This window comes from Pseudopodoces humilis, chromosome 2, assembly GCF_049639895.1.
Source record: "Pseudopodoces humilis isolate 2021_Gansu_Grassland_sample_001 chromosome 2, ASM4963989v1, whole genome shotgun sequence".
Lineage (NCBI taxonomy): Eukaryota > Metazoa > Chordata > Aves > Passeriformes > Paridae > Pseudopodoces > Pseudopodoces humilis.
The window spans coordinates 37,459,771-37,480,209 of record NC_142201.1 but is presented as its reverse complement, the minus strand read 5'-3'; the positions used below and the strand labels follow the sequence as shown (position 1 = coordinate 37,480,209).

Below are 20,439 nucleotides of genomic sequence, written 5' to 3'. Positions count from 1 at the left end.
CGTTCAAAAAATCTATTCCATTTTTTCATCTTCCTCTAAACAGAAGCTTAGATAGTACCATTCAGAATCAGCTTACTGATGACCTGCCCCACAGAAGTTTATAAAACACTGATCCAATGCCTCTGTACACAGTGAGAAGAATAAACGTAACTACCCATACAATCAAAATGTGGAAAGCCCAACTGCATCCAGTATACAAAAAAAAACAAGGTCCAATTCATCAAGAAAATGTTCTCTCAATGCTCAGCAAAGGATACAAAAAGAATAATACTGGTATTTCAATAGTTTTCCACTAAAGATACTTTTTTGTCTCCATGGCAGTAGCCAGTAGAGTCCAAAACTGCATAATTTTCATGTTACTTAGGAAAAAAAAAAAAGAAAAAAAAAAAGAAGAAAAAAAAGAAAAAAGCCTTTGCAGAGATAAAAATTCAACCCAATAACCAAATGGAAGCACTCAGGACTCACAGAGCTGTCAACATACTAAAGCCACTGTGCAAGACACTGCTGATATTATGGCAGGAGTGAAGAAACATTTTTTCACTTCCTACACAGCTATGACATATCCCTAAAAAAGAACTCAGTATGCCACAATCTATTGGACTCAGGATGTGAGTTGTGCCATTAGTCCTCTGGTGTCACATCAGAACAGTGCTGGAAAACCAACAGCAAACACCTAAATTGTCCCTATGTAATCACACACATCTATCTGGAAACCAGTTGGAACAAAAACCATTATGCATGTAAATATTTGCACAATCAAAAACTAAACAGAGTAAGTAGAATAAAAATAAATAGCAAGTAGTTAAAGACTGTTTGTACATCAGATCGTGTTTGCTGTAATTTGGGTCATCCTTGATAGAGTTGATTGTAACAAAAATACCTAAAAGGAAGCAAATCCTTTTTTCTGCTTCAGGCTCCAAATGTAGCTGGTATCCCCACTATAACTAGGAACTAAAGTTCTGAAGTTATCATTTTACTTCTATTCAAAGTTCATTCAATTCAAAGAGAGTGCTTCAAACAACTCCTGTTATGTCCTGGATGGATGTTAATACCAGGACAAAGAGAATTAAAAAACCCTAAAAATTACCTTGTCTTTGCAAGTCTATTTAATCTAGAAGTACTAAGATCTCTAGCCAGGTTGCTCAGGTGCATTTAACTTTCCCTTTCCACACCTTAATGTGATTGAAACTTCTAAAAATTTAGCCAAAATTTTCAGTGAATGTTTTTGTAAAAACATCAGCAATTTTCCACCAGTTCATTCCCCACAACTACTTGCCTTCAAGCCATGTACTACTTACACCTAAACACTCAGCAAAGAGTAGAAAACAGGCTGATCTTCCTTGCATCCCTCCCTATATTTGAAACAACTGCAAACTGTGAAAACCAAAATAACAATACTGTGTGAAGTTGGTAACGAGCTGACAAAATTATAGTTAAGAATCTCTAAGCATAAACAATTTTTAAGATGAGATTCACTATGGTCTTCACACTTCTGCCACTGAGGCTGCTTAAACCATTTCTAGCTGTTTTTATTAAATCTCTGAAAGTGGAGAGTTTTTGTTACTCAGGCCCTGAATTGTTGACTGTTTATCCCAACAAATTTTGAACACAACCCGCTCACTGACATCTATTGACCTAAAAACATAAACCAGTGATTCAACAGAACTGTTTGCTTAGGGCGCCAGTTAACTTCAACCATTATGTTTGCAACATAAACCACTGGTAAACAGGATGATGATTGATTGATTGATCGAATTATACTGAATATGATAAGTGGCCCTGAGATGACTACAGGCTTGATTCAAGCACTTTGTCTTCACAACGAGATATAAATGACTATTCATACCTTAGTTTCATTACAACGAGATTATTCAGTCTTAACCTGAATTGATTTCTGTAACTTTTAACTTTATGAACACTTGATGAGTCTGTTTCTCTCTTGTTTAACAGAAAAACACTTTCAAAACAAACAAACAAAAAAAAAGTCTGAGAGTGATGATAAACCTTTCTAAAATAGAGAACTAGAGAATATGGCTAATGGCAATGGTTTAATTTTTTTTCCTTTCCTTGGTTTGGATTCAATTATCTTATCTCTACAGTGATATTCACTGTTTTCAAAGAGAGATGGTTGCTTATTAGTAGCACTCAGGGTTTTCAAAGTGTCATAATGTATATAAATCTGAGCCATCTACTCATTTTGATTTCTTTACATGTGTTTTTTTTTTCCTTATTTTACATAGAACTTGCAACAGAAAATTAGTTAGCAGTACATATTAATTTTGCAAAGAATCCCCAAATCATGTGCATTACATCAAAAGACATGCTTTTAGGGTAGTAACATCACAACCTTGCAGTTGTTCAGCACATACAAGCAACTTAGATAACAAGATTTAATGAATTAATTTACATCTACCGATGTAAATGTGCTACAGTTCTTAGTTGTACATAAACTGCAAATTTGGAAACAACTTGAGAGCTGAAATTAAAAAACTTTTATCTCTTTTTCCTTAAATATTGCCTCAAAAAGTCATTACTGATGCTCCATGGATGCAGGTTTCTAATCTGTTTAGCAAAAATCTGTGGATACATAAAGTATAATGACATATTTTTCTACTTTGTCAGAAAACAAAAATATAACAGGAAGCCATAATGATTTATCATTATCATAGATTTATCAATCTAATGCCTTGAAGAGTTCAGCCATACACTAGTCTCTGCACAAAAAATATTTAAAAAATACATTAAAAAAAAGTCACCCAAAAACCTGTTCTCAGAATTCAGGATGTTATTTTAAGGTGGCCCAAAGTATGTTAATAAGTAAGTTAAGGCTACAGTCTTGATTTTTCATTTTTTGTGAATGATGTGTAAGTGATATGTGCACCAGTCTCTGTTTGAAGTTTGTGATAAACACAAAACTTGATTATCCAAAGAGTAAAAGACAGTAAATACAAAGTAAGATCCAAAGAAAGAATAAAAATGTTCAGATGGAAATATTACTTGCTTGGCATTAAGAACTGATGTGGATGATGATGATGTATATTGTTCACTATCAATAATTTTCTAATGAGTACCTTAGGAGGAAGATATAAATTTTCAAATCCTTTAAATATACACAAGCTAAGTTCAGTAACACTTGCTAGAAGCAAAAAAAAATAGGCTTTTCTTCTGGTTACCTATATCAGCAGAGATCAATCTCTCCATTTTTCAGTCCCAGGAATAGTTTTCTATTAAAAAAATCTAAAGTATCCTGTGCTATTTTATAATTATTCCTACTTCTTGGCACAGTCATGATCCCGGATAATTTATAAGATGATAAAAAGTAATTACTAGTGGGAGGCATTCATTATTAATTTATTGTGTGTCCTTACACGACCATACTTAGGCCTTCACCTTGTAATCATGCCTCTACCTGCCTGATGGCAAGCATGGCTAGTTCTCAGGACTGAGGCCATAAATGAACTTCCATGTAGAAGCCTGACCAGACCTCTCATAAGACAAAACTTGCTCTAGACACAAGGGGAGACTTGCTAAATTTTGCTCCTGCAAAGCCCTTCCTACCATGCAAGTTTTTTTCTAATGCCATGGAAAGAGATTCAATAGTTGATGGAATCTTATTTTTGTTTGCTTTAATAATACAGTTTAAAATGATGTTTGGAACAAAGTATTACACATTTCATGTGTATTTGCTTTGATTACACAGAAGGAACTGTTCTGATTACACAGCAAGAAAAGTGAAAGAAGAAAATAGAGCAATGAAGTTTAAGAGTTCATTTATTTAATAGTCGCTGGTATACAGATTACAGTGGCAAATTTTTCAACTCATCAGAATTTCATATGAAGAGATACAAACCACTAATTAAGACAGAGGAATCCAAGTCTCTGTTATATATAAACTACATAGATGAAAATGAGAGGAGCATCTGCTCAAGCTGGAATATTCACAATGCATAAAGCAGTAAGTCTGTGAACAACTAAACACTCTGTAAATGTAGAAAGATTTTGGAACAATATATAATCTATGAACTACAGAGTTACAAGGAGGAGTGGCTGGAAAAAGTTCTTACTTCACCACATTTCTGAACATACCAATTTGTTATAGGATTTTTCCTCAAAACACAGCAAAGAAAAAATAACCAATGATTAAAACAGAAACAAATGTAAACACCTACAGCAAACAGTCTGTTCTTTACGAACTACCAATAAGCTTCACACAGATCATTTTAATCATAAAAGTTAAGTCTGCTCTTGTATGAAAAACTCTGCTGCAAATTTGGAAAGAAATCATAAGAACCTTCACTTGGTTCATTGTAGAACATACTTTAAAGAAAAGAGCATTAACATGATTTAAGAATTATATACATGCAACTTACCTAAGTAGGTATAAATAAGCCATAAATTTAGTACTTATGATCACAGAAGTTTGAGGTAAATAGTTACCTTTCACAGAAAACCCTCTTTCATATTAAAGAAAATACAAAAATAGAAGCATAGTAAATTTTACTGAAAAAAAGAAAAAAACAGCCGTTGTTCTTGTTTTAAATTGTAAGGAAGTCTCTCTCTCTGTCACTCAGGGAGTGCAAATACTTATCAAAACCAAACAAGAAACACCTATAACACATTACATTAAGGGAGACCCTGGTTCCAGCTCCCACCCCTAGGCTCATAGTTCCACAAGAATCTTTACTGCAAAGAAACCTGCTGACCTTTTCTTAAGCCTGACATATCTGCTGTGTGCTGACTGACTTTGAAATTCAGTAATAAAAATGCCTTGAGGCTCTGAAAGTCCCTTTTCATTAGGACATGAAATTCCACTCATAGCCACCTGTAAAAAGAACCATTAAAATGTAGATTAATTTAAAACTAATTTCCTTCCTTCCTTCCTTCCTTCCTGCCTTCCTGCCTTCCTTCCTGCCTTCCTTCCTTCCCTCCTTCCTTCCCTCCTTCCTTCCTTCCTGCCTTCCTTCCTTCCTTCCTTCCTTCCTTCCTTCCTTCCTGCCTTCCTGCCTTCCTTCCTTCCTTCCCTCCTTCCTTCCCTCCTTCCTTCCTTCCTTCCCTCCTTCCTTCCCTCCTTCCCTCCATCCATGTTTTTTTCTAAAAACCACTGAAAACAATCTAACAAACAAAACTACATGATTTCTGGAGCCAGGCTTCACTGTACTAGAGGAGGAGCATTTACTACATTTAGTAACTTGGATACATCTTGCAATTTGCAAAATAAAGAAGAAAAGGCAGGCTTTGCAATGGAAATGATAGTAAATGATGGTGTTTTTATTTTTATATTTTTAAAATTAATTTCTCCAGAGAGAACTGTTTGTGTACTTGTGTTTCATAAAGCTCAACTCTTACATCAAGCAAAATGCTTGATTTAATGTTTTTTAAAAATTATGAGTTAAATTTATTTTTTTTTTATTTTAGCTGATAACTGCCAATCACCTGTCCAGTCTTGATTCAATTTACAGTAGTTTTATAGCACAGTAACTCCAATGTCTTTCAGAAGTTCTACACCTGGGTAAGGGATTAGAATAAGGATCACAGATGTAATTAAATTGTTTAATTTAGTTACATCCTAGGGATTATACCTTATATCTCAGAAAAGGATATTCTTCACATTCCCATTTCAATCACCTTTCTCTAGATTCATTTATGAGCCTCTGACTGAACATCCAATATCATGCTTATTAGCTTCTACTCACCACTTTACAAAATGGCAACCATAAAAACCGGGAATCCTGAAAACCTTGTAGTAACATTTCTGTAATATTTTTACAACACAGTCCATCTATCTAAATTTTATATGGAGATTTCACCATTTAATCTTTCCAGTCTTATACTCGCTTTCCTTTGAGTTACAAGAAACCTCCTTTTTCTTTGGGTATGTATTTATTTACAGAAATACAAATTTAGGTAATGTTACTTATTGCTAAAAACAAATATGGTTTATAACATAGAATCAGATCTTGGTAGTCCTGGACTCTACTCCTGACCATCTCTAACTTAATGCAAATATCTGTTCCTACATCCTGGCATCAAAAGCAGACAGGTTCTTCCTTGGTGCCAGGAAGGCCTATGTTCCTTAATTTTCAGTCCTACAGGAAATTAATTGGAATATCCACGCTGGACCTCAGCAGGTTATCTTATTTACATAACTAAAATGACAAACTCTAAAGTACAGAAATGTTACTGTCTACAATGTAATGAAAACATGTTGCTGATTTTTGACCATAATAAAATAAATTTAAAGCTTTACTAATTTTTTCATCCTTTTCTACCATGGAATAGGAAAATTCTTTCTATTTTCACACCGCTCACAGTATGGCAGAGCATAAGATCTGAGATGATGATGATGATGATGATGATAATAATAATAATAATAATAATAATAATAACAACAGTAATAAACTCTTGAGAACTAAAGCGTGCCACCTTCAAAGGTTTTCAGAAAAAGCTGATGGCACAGTAAGAGTACACGCCAGAAGTACATCTCCCTGTCTATCACTAACTCCAATACTTACCTAAGGCAGAAAGGAGCTTACATATGACCAAATAAGACAGACCTCTGTTCACTCACTATGAAAAATGGGGATCCACAGTTGTGTATCTTCAAAACTATGCTTAGAGTCTAAATCAAAAGACTTCAACAGAAAGATGTTCTGTAATAATCTTTTTGAGTGTTATCTCTGTATTGAAATTAATTACTTATGTTTGTAAGATGCTGACTTGAAAACTCATCATTCAAAACAAATTTTAAGTTCTGGATTTTTTTTTCATTCAAATCGGAGCCTGAAACAACAAAAAATTACATCTGTTAATAGATTATATATTGTTTAAAGACAGGATTCTGCCTTTAAATAGAAAAGTATAGAAACCTGATCTCACTTTTAATGTTTCTATTGGTACATCACCACGCACCAGAAACCACCTGTATTACAATCTCCCTTAATATCTATAATAATCAGATAATTTAGTTCTATAATACATTTAATAGATACAATAAGGGATGAACTTTACAAGACTTTATGTGGACTGAAACTGCCTGAAGAGATCCAGAAGGTCACTCAAAAGAAGAGTTCATTTTTTAATGAAGAGTTAAATCACCAATTACTAAGTGAAGACATTCAAAAGCAATGTTAGTATATGAAAGATATTCTGAAATGACACTGCTACAGCACTATCTGTACATTAAATGCCCACTATTCTATCACCCCTGTTTGAGGTATTTCTGAAAATCAATAGTCCCTAAAATTATGTTACCATTTTCAAGCTATTTTTTCCCACTTGCTCTCAAAGCCAACTCATTCATCACATTTAAAGCTACCAATACTAGTTTAGAATAAAAATTTCATCCCAGCCATTACCATATTTCTTTTAAAAGCTTCTGTTAGCAAGCGAGGGTTTATGTGAAATACTGAATGCATGGGAAAGAAAGCTTGACTAGTCTAAGAAATCTTCTAGACTGAGTCTAGAAAGTCATGTTTTCTAAAGTATTTTTTAAGCATGCTTAGAATATTTTACATGAAATCTAGCATATTTACACAGTTTCAGTTTGTGATTATCATGTAGTCCTTTGAACAGGTTAACAGCAATGATGGAAAAAATTAATGATTTCTTATATAGACTGTTAAGACTGTGTTTATACTTCCAAAAGGTTTGTGGGTTAATCAATTTCATTTGAAGAAAAGTAATGAAAAACAAGCAACATCAGTTCAACACCCTGAAAAATAGACGGCCTTGCACCTAGACAATGCAAGAGCAGTGGACTTTAGTGAACTGCCAAGAAGAATTAATCCTGAGGGCAATCTCACAGGAAAGCACAGACATGTGTTTTGGTCTGCTGAAACTTTAAGCAAGGCAGAACATCCAGCACTGGAACTTACTGGTGGAGGTTCATGTGATTTCTTAAGCTTTAGGAAACAAGTCATGTACACTCACAAGCACAGATCTCCATTTCAGTTCCACTTCATTCTACAAGTAGGAGAACTAGAAACTACTTAGGGCACTATGAATATTGGGAATTATTTTATATCTGAGATTATGGGCCACTCCCACATCTGCCAAAAAACATTAGGTGATCTACTGATTAATTTTCCAAAAATGCTTTCTTTGGAGAATTAAATTACCTTTGTAGATGCAGTAAAATCTAATCACTGCATTTTCTGAACATGTTCCCTAGGACTCTCTTATAAATATTAATGCACAAAATCAGGGGCCAAGCCATCCCAAAATTCATACACTGTGTATAAATTTAGAAATCTTAATGTGGTATTAGCACACAGAAACAGTAAACATCACACTTAGTTTTTAATACATTTAAATGTTGAGTCTTTTTCAGTAGAATACTCCCAAGGGCCCTAATTAACCAAATGAAGATTTTTCAGACTAGCAAAGCAGCTAGATATGTAGATGAAAATACAGGCTAAGTAGTTTGAATTTTCACCAGTGAGAAGCATATGTTTTAATAGCTGTGCTTTGTAGATGCATGAGGTGAAGTGACATATATTTTCTTTTTATTGGGTAGAAACAGGTTAGATAAGGTTCTTTAACATGAAAACAAAATACCTGTCAATTCTCCCAGTTGTGGTTATATTAACATAAATTAAACTATTATAACTAAACAACCTGCAATGCAAGAGAGGAAGATTCAAAATTGATTGATGTCTGGCATCAGATAGGCAAGATCTTGGCTTCATGCTTATTCGGAAATTAATGACAGTGATTTGTTCCTCAGATGACAGGTAGAATAAAATTTAAATTAAATAAACTTGAAATACCACAATACTAAACAATACGAATCAAAGATGTCCAGTAAATGAAAATAGTTTCATCCACTCAGTAGATTAGCAGACAAGTCTCCCACAGAAATCACTTTGGCTGTTTAATTCATTAATCAAAGTCTTAGAAAGGCTGTTTAAAACTACCATGGCATCTATCTTTAGAGCAAATATGTAAGTAAATACAAATATTACTCTTTATTTTGAGTGAGCTCCTGGATGTATCTTTAATTCCTAAATGTTAGTCTCCCTAAGCACACTTCTGTTGATATTTTAGTATGCCCCTAAAGGAAGGACCATGAACAGAGAATTTGTCACAATGACAGAAAAAAAAATTCTTCAGGGTATACACATGATTGAAGCATTTTATACATTCATAATAACCTCATTTTTTTCTAAAATAAATCCCACTGAACAAGAACAGTACTAACAGGCATTTTTAAAGGAGAAATTAAAGAATATTTTTAAAGTTTGCTGACATGTTGATATGTGGGCATATATTGTGTATATTATTTATCCAGTTCACATATACATATATGCACAAGGTTAAATGTGTATTTTTAATTTAAAAAGAAGCATCACTGGTTTTTGCTGCCTGACTGTTTCAAAGATGGGAAGACAGTTATTTTTCATATGTAAGTACAAAGCAAAACACTTCTTTGTTACAAGAAAAACAGAGTTTTGCTTTTACTGTTCTACATTAAAAAAAAAATACATATGATTCTACTCTTCCATTGAATTGTATGAGAATGCTACAGATGGTTTGTCACATCTCGATTAGCTCATTTTTCACAATGCTCTTGTGACACTCTGTATCACTTACACAAGGTTTATTTGTCAAAATCCCATAGCACCTTTCTGACAACAGATGTTTTGAAATTCATCCTATTTTGCTTGGCAAAGACTTATTTTAATGGATTTGACAGTATGATTTCAGTGACAAATTCACCGGTCATTCACCTCAGTTTAGAAAAACTAAAACCAGACTCTGGTAAATGTTCATTTTTTAACTCTCATAATGTATTTTAAACCAATCAGCCTTATTAAATGTGGTTTGCTTGGGTTTTTCCACAAATGATTATTCACTCAAAACTATCCTTCATAAGATGTTTAAGTGATGACTCCTGGTTGATTGTTTCTTCAATTTCCCTCTTAAATAGAATGCAACTTTGAATCCACAGGTATTCTTTCCATTTATCCATGTATCACTTTGTGCATTAGGAACATAGATAGTAAAAGCTATGATAGTAATTTTTTTCAGCAGGAATTGTTACAGATGAGCAGTAATTCTGAGAACTTAATGTAAACCAATGGATAAATATCACCACATCTCCTCATGAATGAAAATAAACTGAGGGGTCTGACACTGCAGATTTTACTGGTGAAGAGCCCTTGTTCTGGTTATTCCTGCTGATATGTTCTGTGTCAGTGGTACAGGTTAACAGCGGAGTTATGTTATAATTCAGTTCTCTTATTCAGGAATGTGACAAAGTGAAAAATGAAATTCATGAAAAATGAATGAATTAAAAAGGATGAAATCAAAAGTCTCTTTAAAGCCCCTTCTCACCTAAAAAAAAAATATTTGGCAGTGCTGCAAGACAGTAATCTCCTCCTCAAATGGTAATATTGTCAAATACAGAGTTTTCTCCCAAATAAGACTGCACAGGTGGTCAAGCACAATTGCTGTTAGCAAATCTCCCTAAACTTGTTTTCCTGAAGAGTATCACTTATAAAAATCCACCACCATAAACCAGATACTCTAGTCTTTTAAAGCACACACAGACTGCTTAAAAAAAAAAAGCCACCATAAATTTTGCCACTCACATTTTCCTGCTCATATTCACTGTATCCCTGACTATCCAAAAATGACAAGATTTGGCTTATGTTAGGAGTTACAACAAATAATTTTACTGCAAGAAAGCCATGTAAAAATAAAATTGTGTGGATTTTTTTGATCTGTTTTTAAAATGTGAGCCATGGAAAAGAAGGAGAAAACACCAATCAGGACAGTTCCCTGATTATGCTGAAAATTATCTTCCAACCCAACCTAAAGAGGAGCTGTAGTATACATACCAAACCACAACACATGGTGGCATTCTGTATAATGTAACAGAGGGTGGTTTGTACTTTATCATTGCCTGGTAGGTATTAGCCATGTTTCAAGTGATACTTAACATTTTCACTCCTCACAATAAAATCCTTTCATTATAAAACTACTTGTTTTCTGAGGACATAGAGTAAGCCATTACCATTTTTGAATGCTGTTGAATACCACAAAATTTTAAAAAGATTGCAGAAGTCACTGCGACACCATTTTACTCCTTTTATTTCTAGGGTTCTAATACAAAGTATTGGGTAGAATGCAGTCACCAAGGTACCAGTTTTCTCCGCTGACTACTGATCATCTACCCTGAAGAAAAACTGCCTGCAAAACCTCCTGGTCTGCAAGGCCCTGGCTGGGAAGGGGCAACAGGCAGGTGTACCTGCACCTGGGCACCCACAGGGATGCCGAGAAGCTCACCCACAGCTGCCGGCTGTGCCTCACCTCTCACTGTGCTCACTGGGAAGTCACCGAGCACTGGGGAGCGGGACCCCTTCACTACAGACAGGCTGCGCCTGCCAAAACCATACTGGTGGCTCAGGGAAGGGGCTGGCGACGGGCGGCCCCCGGGCACCGGACACCCAAAGCGCTGTGCGCTCTTTGTCCTTCAGAGGGATGCACAAACGAGAGGGGGAGGCGCGGGGCGGCGAGCAGGGCTCCCCGTGGGGCTTCCTGCCCGAAACACACCTGTCGTGACCCACGGCGGAGCCCCGGCGCACACAGCCAGGCAGCAAGGCTGGCCCCGGGGGTGCCGACAGCGGGTCCGCAGGCTGCCGCCCTCCCCAGCCCGCGGAGCCCTTGGCCCGCTGCCGGGGAGCCGGGAGCCGCCGGCCGGCAGGACCCGGGGCGGCGCCCGGCCCGGGAAGTTTCTCGCCACAGGTTTCCCCCTCCCGCCCGGCCCCCGGAGCCCGCGGGAGGGCCCGGCCACAGGGACGCACCTTGGCGCCGCAACCGCCGCTTCTTGAGCCCGAAGATGCGGACCTTGGAGAAGATGTCCACCAGGTTGCCATTGCAGAGCCCGCGGTTCTTGTTGGGGCTGTTCCGCCTCCTGCTGGCCGAGGGCCGGTCCCAGTGCTGCTCCCTCGCCTGCCGCTTCTGGCGGATCAAGCCGCTGGCGATGGCCGCTGCCATGGCTGTTCGCCGGCTCGCCCACGCCGGGCAGGGAGGAGGGAGGCGGCGAGGCGCTCAGCCCCGGCGGGGACCCATCCCCGGGGGCGCGGGCGAGCGGGAGCCTCCTCCGGCCCGAGAGCTGCTGCGGAGGGGCACCCGCACCCTGCGGCCGGCGGGAGCTGCCGCCGCCGAGGGTCACCGCATGGGTGCCCCGCCGTCCCCCCCGCCGTGTCCCGGCGCAGGGACACCCGCTCGGGCGGCTGTCTGCGGGCGGGCTGGCGGAGCGGAGCGGCGCCGAGCGAGCGGGTCTCGGGGCAGAGCCGCGCCCGGTCGGCTCCGGTCGGGTCGGGTCGGGTCGGGCCCGCCAGGCAGCGTCGCCTCTCCGGGCTGCCCCTCAGCCCCGAGCCGCCGCCGGCCGCTCGCCCGTCACTGCCATCGCCACGGCCGGGGCGGCTACCGCCGCCTCTTCCCGACTCCCGCCTGATGATTGCCAAGTGCTTCAGAAATCAGCATCTGGAGAGAGCAATCTTCTTCTCCGGGGAGAGCTGTAATCACGGCTCCTCGGTCCCACCCCGCTCCAGCCTCCCCTACACACACACACACACACACACACACACACACACGCACACGCACACACACAGATACGCACACGCACACACACAGAGGCACACACACACAGGCACGCACCGCTGGAGGGTTTTTTTTGTCCTCCCCAAGGCAAGGGGCGGTGAGGGTGTAAGCAGTGGAGGAGGGGGAATGGGAAAAGGCAGAAGAAAAAGCACAAGCGGGGAGAGAGGCGGAGGGACGGGGTGATGCTGATGTGATTTTCTGGTGGGAACCGGGAGGTTCCCGGTGGATCCGCCGCCAGCTGCCTCTGCCACCCCCCGCCCCCCCCCCCCGTAAAGGTTTCCGGGTGCCTTCGTGCGGGGCTCCCTTCCCGGGGGAAGAAGGAGGGCCCTGCGCGCTGCCGGAGGGGCGTATGGCCCTCCCCGTAATCCTTCGCCCGCCCCGGCACACCGAGGATCCCTCGCACGCACCCTCTCCAGCTCCCCGGCAGCCGCTCCCTGCCGGCCTCACCCGGCGGTGACACGGGCACCTGTCCCCATCCCCAGGCGGGGAAGCCGGGGGGCAAGGCAGGCGGCTGAGGAGACACGGCGCTCCGCCAAGGGCACCCTGCCCCGCGCAGCCCCTCCGCCTGCCCGCAAGCCAGGAACGGACCGAGCAGGAGGTGAAATGTGGAGGGAGACGGGGCTCTGCCTCACAGGAAGGTTTTGGAGCCGTGAGGAAGAAGTACATCTACGGGGCTGAGGGGACTTTAAACCAAAATTCCAAAGGGATTGTAGCATGTAGCACGCACAAAGAGCAGGTGGATTTACTGCTCACCAGCACCGTGTAAAATTACAGGCTATGTTTTGGAGCACTTAGGGCAGCACCAGCCAAGCTCACTAGACACAGAACACCTAAGAAGTATCTGCCCTGAGAAGTTCACAAGGCACTGCAAATAGTAAATACCATGTAAAATAAGACACCCCACTGCTTTCCTTTCATCTTTTCCTGTTGGCTCGTCTCTCTTTTCAAATAATGGTCCAAAGTTTTTCAGATTTACTTTCTGGAAGCCTAATGGTTAAACTTCCTGAAGTTGTAGCTAGCCAGAGGAAAGTAGAAGAAGGAAACAAGCAGCTACACAGAAAAATATGAAGTTATCCTATAAAGAAGGGCAGATGCTTGCACAGGCAACTACGATGTAAAATCTACTTTTATACGGTTTTCACAGTACTCTAATTTCTTATTAGATGGTTTTGTGGGGGAGTTGTTTGTTTGTTTGTTTTGTTTTTCTTTGTTGTGTTTTAAACAGGCTTGGAAGTGTAAATATCCATCCAGAAAAATTCACCGCTTTGCAATACAGAACCTAGTATGTAATAATAGGTTCTTGTTTCGGCAGAAGCTTCAACTTCTGTGATATTGACCATTTTTCTCCTAAATCCTTTAATCTACAAAGCGCTATTTTTATACAGAGGGCAAAAGTGTATGGTGGGAACTCCAGTATACAGGGATTTTGTATTAATACTAGACCAACTAGGAACAGAACATGCACAATCGGATCTGGATAATACATTTTAATTCTATTTAAAAGTGTCTCTAAAGAGATTCAGCTTAGACTCGTTGGATTTTCTATCTGGCAATTTTTACAGAGCAGCAATTTCCTTACAACGGTCACAATTGCCTTAACTAATGCAATTAGACAGAGAGGTGGTTATTTAAAAAACAAATAAATACATTTCAGTGTAGCGTTTTTGCATGCTGCTTTCTTTCTTCCTTCCTTCTCAAAAGTGGACAAGACACGGAGTGGCCTTCCTTAAGACCCCTCGAGAGGGAAGCGCTCCTCTGAGAGCCGCCCCAGTGGCGTCCCCGCCCGGTCCCCGGTGCCCGGTCCCGTCCCGGTCTGTGTCTGCCTGCAGCACCACGGACAGCGGAGCAGCGACCGGCCCCGCACGGCACACGGACACGCCGACCCCATCGCCGGGGAGCTGACAGGACACAGCCCAAATTCAGCTCGACTTGCCTGCTGGCTCCAAACAAAGGAATGAATGAGAGGGAGTAGAGTGGAATAGAGGCCAACCACCCACTATCTCTCACTTTCTTAGGAATGCAGAGATATAATACATACATATAACCCTAACATTTGCATGAGAAACTCTCTCCAAAAAGGTATGAGTCCCAAGTTCCTCTTTATAGTATCCGATGATGCTATAAAGTAGATACGCTATCCACTACTATTGTTCCTTTCTATATTTTCTTTCAAACACTGGGCCCTTGCCAAAACACACTGACATTTCTCAACAACATGATGCTCAGGGTGATGGCAAAGAAAAGCAAAAGAGAGGGCGAAAATGGGCAGAATGCCTATAGACACAGAGAAAACGTGTTTCTTACTCCAGAGATTAAAAAAAATAATAAAATAAAAAGCTTTGTACTCACATCCCAGAAATGCAGAGCAGTTGTTTACAGCTTGGGGTTTTACAAAGAAAACTCAAGAGAGCCATCTGGCGTCCTAACCTGTGATAAAATGTGTGCAGTTCTAGTCAAAGTGAAGGTTCTGTTAACAGATGGATTGTACAAGTATGAACATATCAGTTACCTTAAAGACTAGGAACTACATGAGAATATGCGTTTAGGACAAATGGATATATCTTAGTTTTGACATTTTCTACATTAAAACAGAGTTTTATTTCTGATTAACAAAACTCTGGATATGAAAACAAATTATTAAAAGCCAAAGAGAGGGAGAAAAATTTTCAGTGCTTTCTATTCTCCCATCTGTTAATTTCTTACTGGCAAGTTAACACACACTCCACACAAATTATCTCCTCGCAGATATCCTGAAAACATTCTTGATATCAAAACTGAACCAAAATCAATCAAATAAAGGCCAAAGTTCTTCAGCATATATTTTCATATATGCCAAAATATATCAAGCATGTATTTTCTACAAGTGTAAAATATCAGACTATTACATTACTACTAAACATGTTTAAGTTCCATGAGCTATAGTGAAGTCTTTATTGCACTTGCTTGCAAAGAGTAGGGCACACACAGCTCACTTTCCCAGTTAAATACACTAGAAGAAGATGAGATAAAATTGGCTTACATTCTAGAAGTCATTAATAAAGTACAGTGAATCTAGATGTTCTTTCAGACTCTACAGAGTTGAAGATTGGTTTGGGTCTTTGAAAATGTTTGGGTTTTTTTCCTTTGGAAGAGCCTGTGTTCCATAGTAGCAAAAGTATTAGCACCTTACTCCTTATACCATTCAAAATAGATAGGATGGTCTAGGGGTAAAAATATCAACTTAGGCCTAACAATTGAAAGGCATGCATGAAAGTACATCAAGACCACTGGGAGAATTCATTATTCCAAGAATAGACATTTCAGGAGTGGAAAAATTACTTGTTTCTAAATTGTGATGGATTTATTTAATCACTCTTGTGGTGCTTCTGATCAGACTGCAGACTGATTGCCAAAGTACTGTTTCCAGCTGAAGTTGTGAGTCTGATTTGTTGCTTCTGATTAAAAAAAAAAAAAATATTGAAGGTTGCTGGTAGTTTTGGTGGACCATAATGAGTGTCTAAATTCAATGTACATACTAAGACCCCTCTACTCCCCCAAATATAATAAGAAAATGTGATACAGTCCTACAAATAGGTTTATTCATGTAATTACAAACTGGTATCTTCCCAAGGCACACAGTGTGTACATATGGGGTGGATAGGTGTCAGTATGCAACAGTAATTTTCATTTTTTGATGTAATTTTCTTGGGTGAAAAAGATGGAGCGAGAGAAATAATGACTTGAACAAGGTGAAACATATAATCTATGTTCTTACTGCATGGTTTGGTATTTAATTGTACAAAACTGAATAAGCTAGAAAAAAACATTTGTCAACTTAAAAGATTATATTTTTCATGAGCAGACCAGTATGAACATATTAAAACATAGATAAAAGTTCCCTTTTCAGATGAGTTATGTGCATTCTATGTTTGTAAGAAGACTAGTACGGAATGTTTGTGCAATGAGCTGTAAAGAGTTTAAATTAGGTCAGTTTAATATGTTCTTGTCCATTAATCTGGATATAATTCTCCTTATAAGTTATTGTTAATTTCCCAAAAGGCAATGTACAATGAAGCACTGAAATTTAAAATCCTTAACACCCTGAACACTTGATGCTTATCAATTAGACTTTGAAGAACATCAATAATTTGTTAAACATGATAATATGCTTCCCAGAATTTGGATTTCTATCCTTTCACACTTTGTGTCAAAAGCACTCAGCTTTCAGTCTTAGCATTCACAATGTGCTTGAGGAGCCAAAATCATACCTCTTAAAATTTACTAAATACATAGAAGGTCCTATGGAATCACTTGTTTAAACAGGTCAGGTGAATCCCTTTAATTAAGACAAAAGTAAGCTTCCAACATGTTGTTCAAAGGACTGTACATATTTTAGCCAACTTCTTCACAGGCTTTGGACTTATTTGACCTTATGTATCCAACTCATAAGAAAAAACATTAAAACAATTCCTGTATATACAAGAATAAGTTAATGCACCATGCAAGGAAGTTCAGCATTAGATGACTGGTTATGCAGAGAGCTATCACAAAATTATATTCAAATACATAACACTATTCAAATACATAACACCTACGATGCTGCCTGTAGCAGCTCAGGTGCAATACTTCATCTGCATTGACCATTCACTTCTTTCACATATTTCATTCATTTCTTTCACATATGTCCTGAGATACATCTGTAACTCAAAGGACTGAGTACCTCTATACTAGATATTTTCTTACTCCTCAGACATTACATAATTCTTAGATTGCTTGGGTGTGCTTTTGCTTTTTTTGACTTTGCTGTCCCCCTTCCCTATCCAGTGCTAAATTGCAGTGATTATCCTGCAGTACTGAGTCTCGTGAATAGTCCCATGTCAAGTAAAATACTTGCTTTAATTCAGAGTTTAATTTTTTACTCCACGGGCTAACTCCTCATCCTTCAACAGGGGAAAAAGGTGGATGAAAATTCTTAACTCAGTTTTTAACAATTGATTTTTCAGCCAGATAAGATGCCTGACTACAGCTGCTAACTTTTGGCAGAGCTCCTGTGACATCTTCCATGACTCTTCCTGTTTCTCATTCTATCTGCCCTCTACTTTTGATACCAATTCTTTTGAGACCAGGTGAACAAAAGAAACCAGCTGGGTTGACAGGAGTATCTGAACAGCACACAAATCATATGAGGATCTCCAAAATAGCTCTCCCAGGCCCAAGTCTCTTTTAAACAGTTAACAACAGTGAAGGAAGAAAAAAATAAAAAAAAAAAAAAGAAACAAGATCACTTTCAGTGTATAATCAAAAAAAGTAATTAAAACCTAAATACATTGTGGTTTCTGCAGTGACATATGTAAGATTTTAAGTTATGAATTTATCTCTATAAAGAGATGTTCATAATAACAGAAACACGTTACCAATAATTTTGTTCTTACTGAAGCCAAGAGCAGATCTGCCACAAGACTGCTTCAAACAAGGCTCTAGTGACACAAGCCAGAAAAAGGACTTTAATGAAAGAAAAACAAACACAAACACCACCCCCCCACCCCCCCCCCATCTTTAGTCCACACAGCTGCAGAGAGCAGTTTAAGATTTAGAGGCCTAAAAACAGCATGGAGAGCTCCTTCATTAATATGCACAGCTTAAGCCAACATCTGTTGCATTTACTTATCTAGCCACAGCAGGACTTGTCTGCTTTGCCTGACTTCTGAAACATGCAACAGACTTTGCTGTCATTCTCTCAAGTAACTGAAAGTCCCTGTAAGGTGAGTCTGCTTAATTTTGTTCTACAGAAACAGAGGAAACGCTGTTCCTAAGAAATTCAGTCTCTGCACTGAATTTTCTCTGGAGTCAGTACAGCTGGCAGAGCATGTAAGCTGCTATACCTGTTTCATGATACTCTGCAGTGAGGATTTCCTGCACCTAGGACATACTTACAGGTGGATTTCTTGCTCTCCTTGAAACAAATATGAAAACACATGTCAATATGAGAGAAATTATGCAATATTTCTGAGCCCTTAGAACAAGGAAGATGCTGGATTTTGACCATCTCACAGAGATCCAGGAGAAAAAGCACTTAATGTCCATTAAAATAAAACACTGAACAGAAAAGATAGTATGAGCAGAGATATACATAAATTGCTATCTTGAGAAGCAGATGGATGATTCCCCTCAAAACACATCTAATGATCTTATAAGTATAAAAAGTTATTTTTACCACTGACAGGAAGAACTGGAGCATGTCTGCCCATGCTCTTGAATGCACGCATGCACACACAAACTCATCCACAACACCACTTTGTTTCCTGGAAGAAAGAATGAAAAATACTCCCTGCCAAATAATCTAGGCAAAAAATGGTCTTATTTTCTTCTGTGCAACCTAAAATTGACAGTGTGATTAATTTCACAAAATAACTTTTAGATAATCATCTTTTTTTGCAATTATTCTACTATTAATTTTTAATAACTTTTGCTTTGCAATCTCTTTGATACGATTTTTTACAAGAAAAAAAAACAAAGAAGAAAAAAAACAAACAAAAAACCCTCCAAAAACAACAAAAACACCCCACCAAGACACAAAAAACCAAAACTAGCATCCTGTTATTTTCTTGTTCAAGGGGGAATACAGTATTTCTCTGGGTACTGAAGGGAGAAAATGAGAGATAGTGCCATATTCATCCAAAGGGTGCTCCTTGAACCCCTCTCAGATCTAATCACATAGACATATCCCTTCCCTTGTGGTTCAGACACAATCAATATTCTCTGAAAAGTGTCCTGTTCTGTGTTCCCCTTTCCAAACAAACAGAAAATTCAGTGCATTGTCTAATATTTTATTGAATGTAATAAATTAATGACAAACATAAATCTCTGAAAAATAAGTATGGCAAGCTTCTTTTTAGTTAATCTAGATTTTCAGAAGTATCTGACAAGCTAATATTTGTTCATATTAGCATAGGAACAGGTTGTTCTTTTCTCCCCCTCAATGTTTATGTTATTGTGTATTATTTTCTTTGACTGAAAGATTTTCTTTGCATTAACACACTATTGTTTAGAAAAAGATGCAAAGAAATCTATTAGGAAAAAAAAAAAAATGCCAGGAGGAAACTTTTTAGATATCAGCCTTCTCTTTCCTCTTTAATAATCAGTTTAATTCAGCTCTAGCTTCATTTACAGCAATGGTACTTGCTGTATTAGCATTTCCATTTCACTTCTTCCGAAACAGAAACATTGATTTCTTCTATACTTCAAGTCTTAAAAAAAACCTAACAAAATCAGTAATGAATGCTTTGACATGAAAAAAAAAGAATTTAATAACTTCTGCTTACCTATCTTGTTACTTATATGATCAAGAACATCAAGACTAATTTCATAGACTTTTGCTATCTTTTTATTTATTTTGTAGACATGATAGATAGAATATAACGAATACTAGAATTATTTTTAAATCCTGAAAAAATTCCTGGCTATTAGTTCAAATACCATAGCATTTATTATTATGGTAAATGTGGTATTATTTATTATTACTTATTATTAAAAGTGGTAACAACATGAATACTTCTAACATAGTGACCTGATTTTATAACCCATTCTTACAAAGCCAATACAAAATATCTGTCAGTTAAGACTTAACTCATCAAAACCTTTCAGCATAATATCTCTCGAATGTGCAGTGCAATTATCTGATTTGCCAGCAGTGGACACTGTTTGTCTAGTTATTCACAGATATACTGACTGAGGAATATCTTGCAACACATACTGGCATATTTTTTCTTTTATTCCTTGAACTGCAAGTAATTAAATATAAAAAAAAAAAGAAAAAAAATGAGTTATTGGTACCAGACACAAGCTGAGTAA

General features: G+C 38.4%; 1 protein-coding gene across 3 annotated transcripts in view; it reads right to left on the bottom strand.

The window, feature by feature from the left end:
* FGF14 (fibroblast growth factor 14) overlaps window positions 1-20,439 on the bottom strand; it is a 377,538-nt gene that overhangs the window by 114,419 nt on the left and 242,680 nt on the right. Inside the window, exon 1 of one of the 3 annotated variants that reach the window (XM_005516472.2) lies at window positions 11,808-12,000. The exons of the other annotated variants lie outside the window; for them this stretch is intronic. Within the exon in view, the coding sequence (XP_005516529.1) occupies window positions 11,808-12,000 (193 nt within the window). Of the gene's footprint in view, window positions 1-11,807; window positions 12,001-20,439 lie in introns of those variants that run through there. 3 annotated transcript variants of the gene reach the window in all.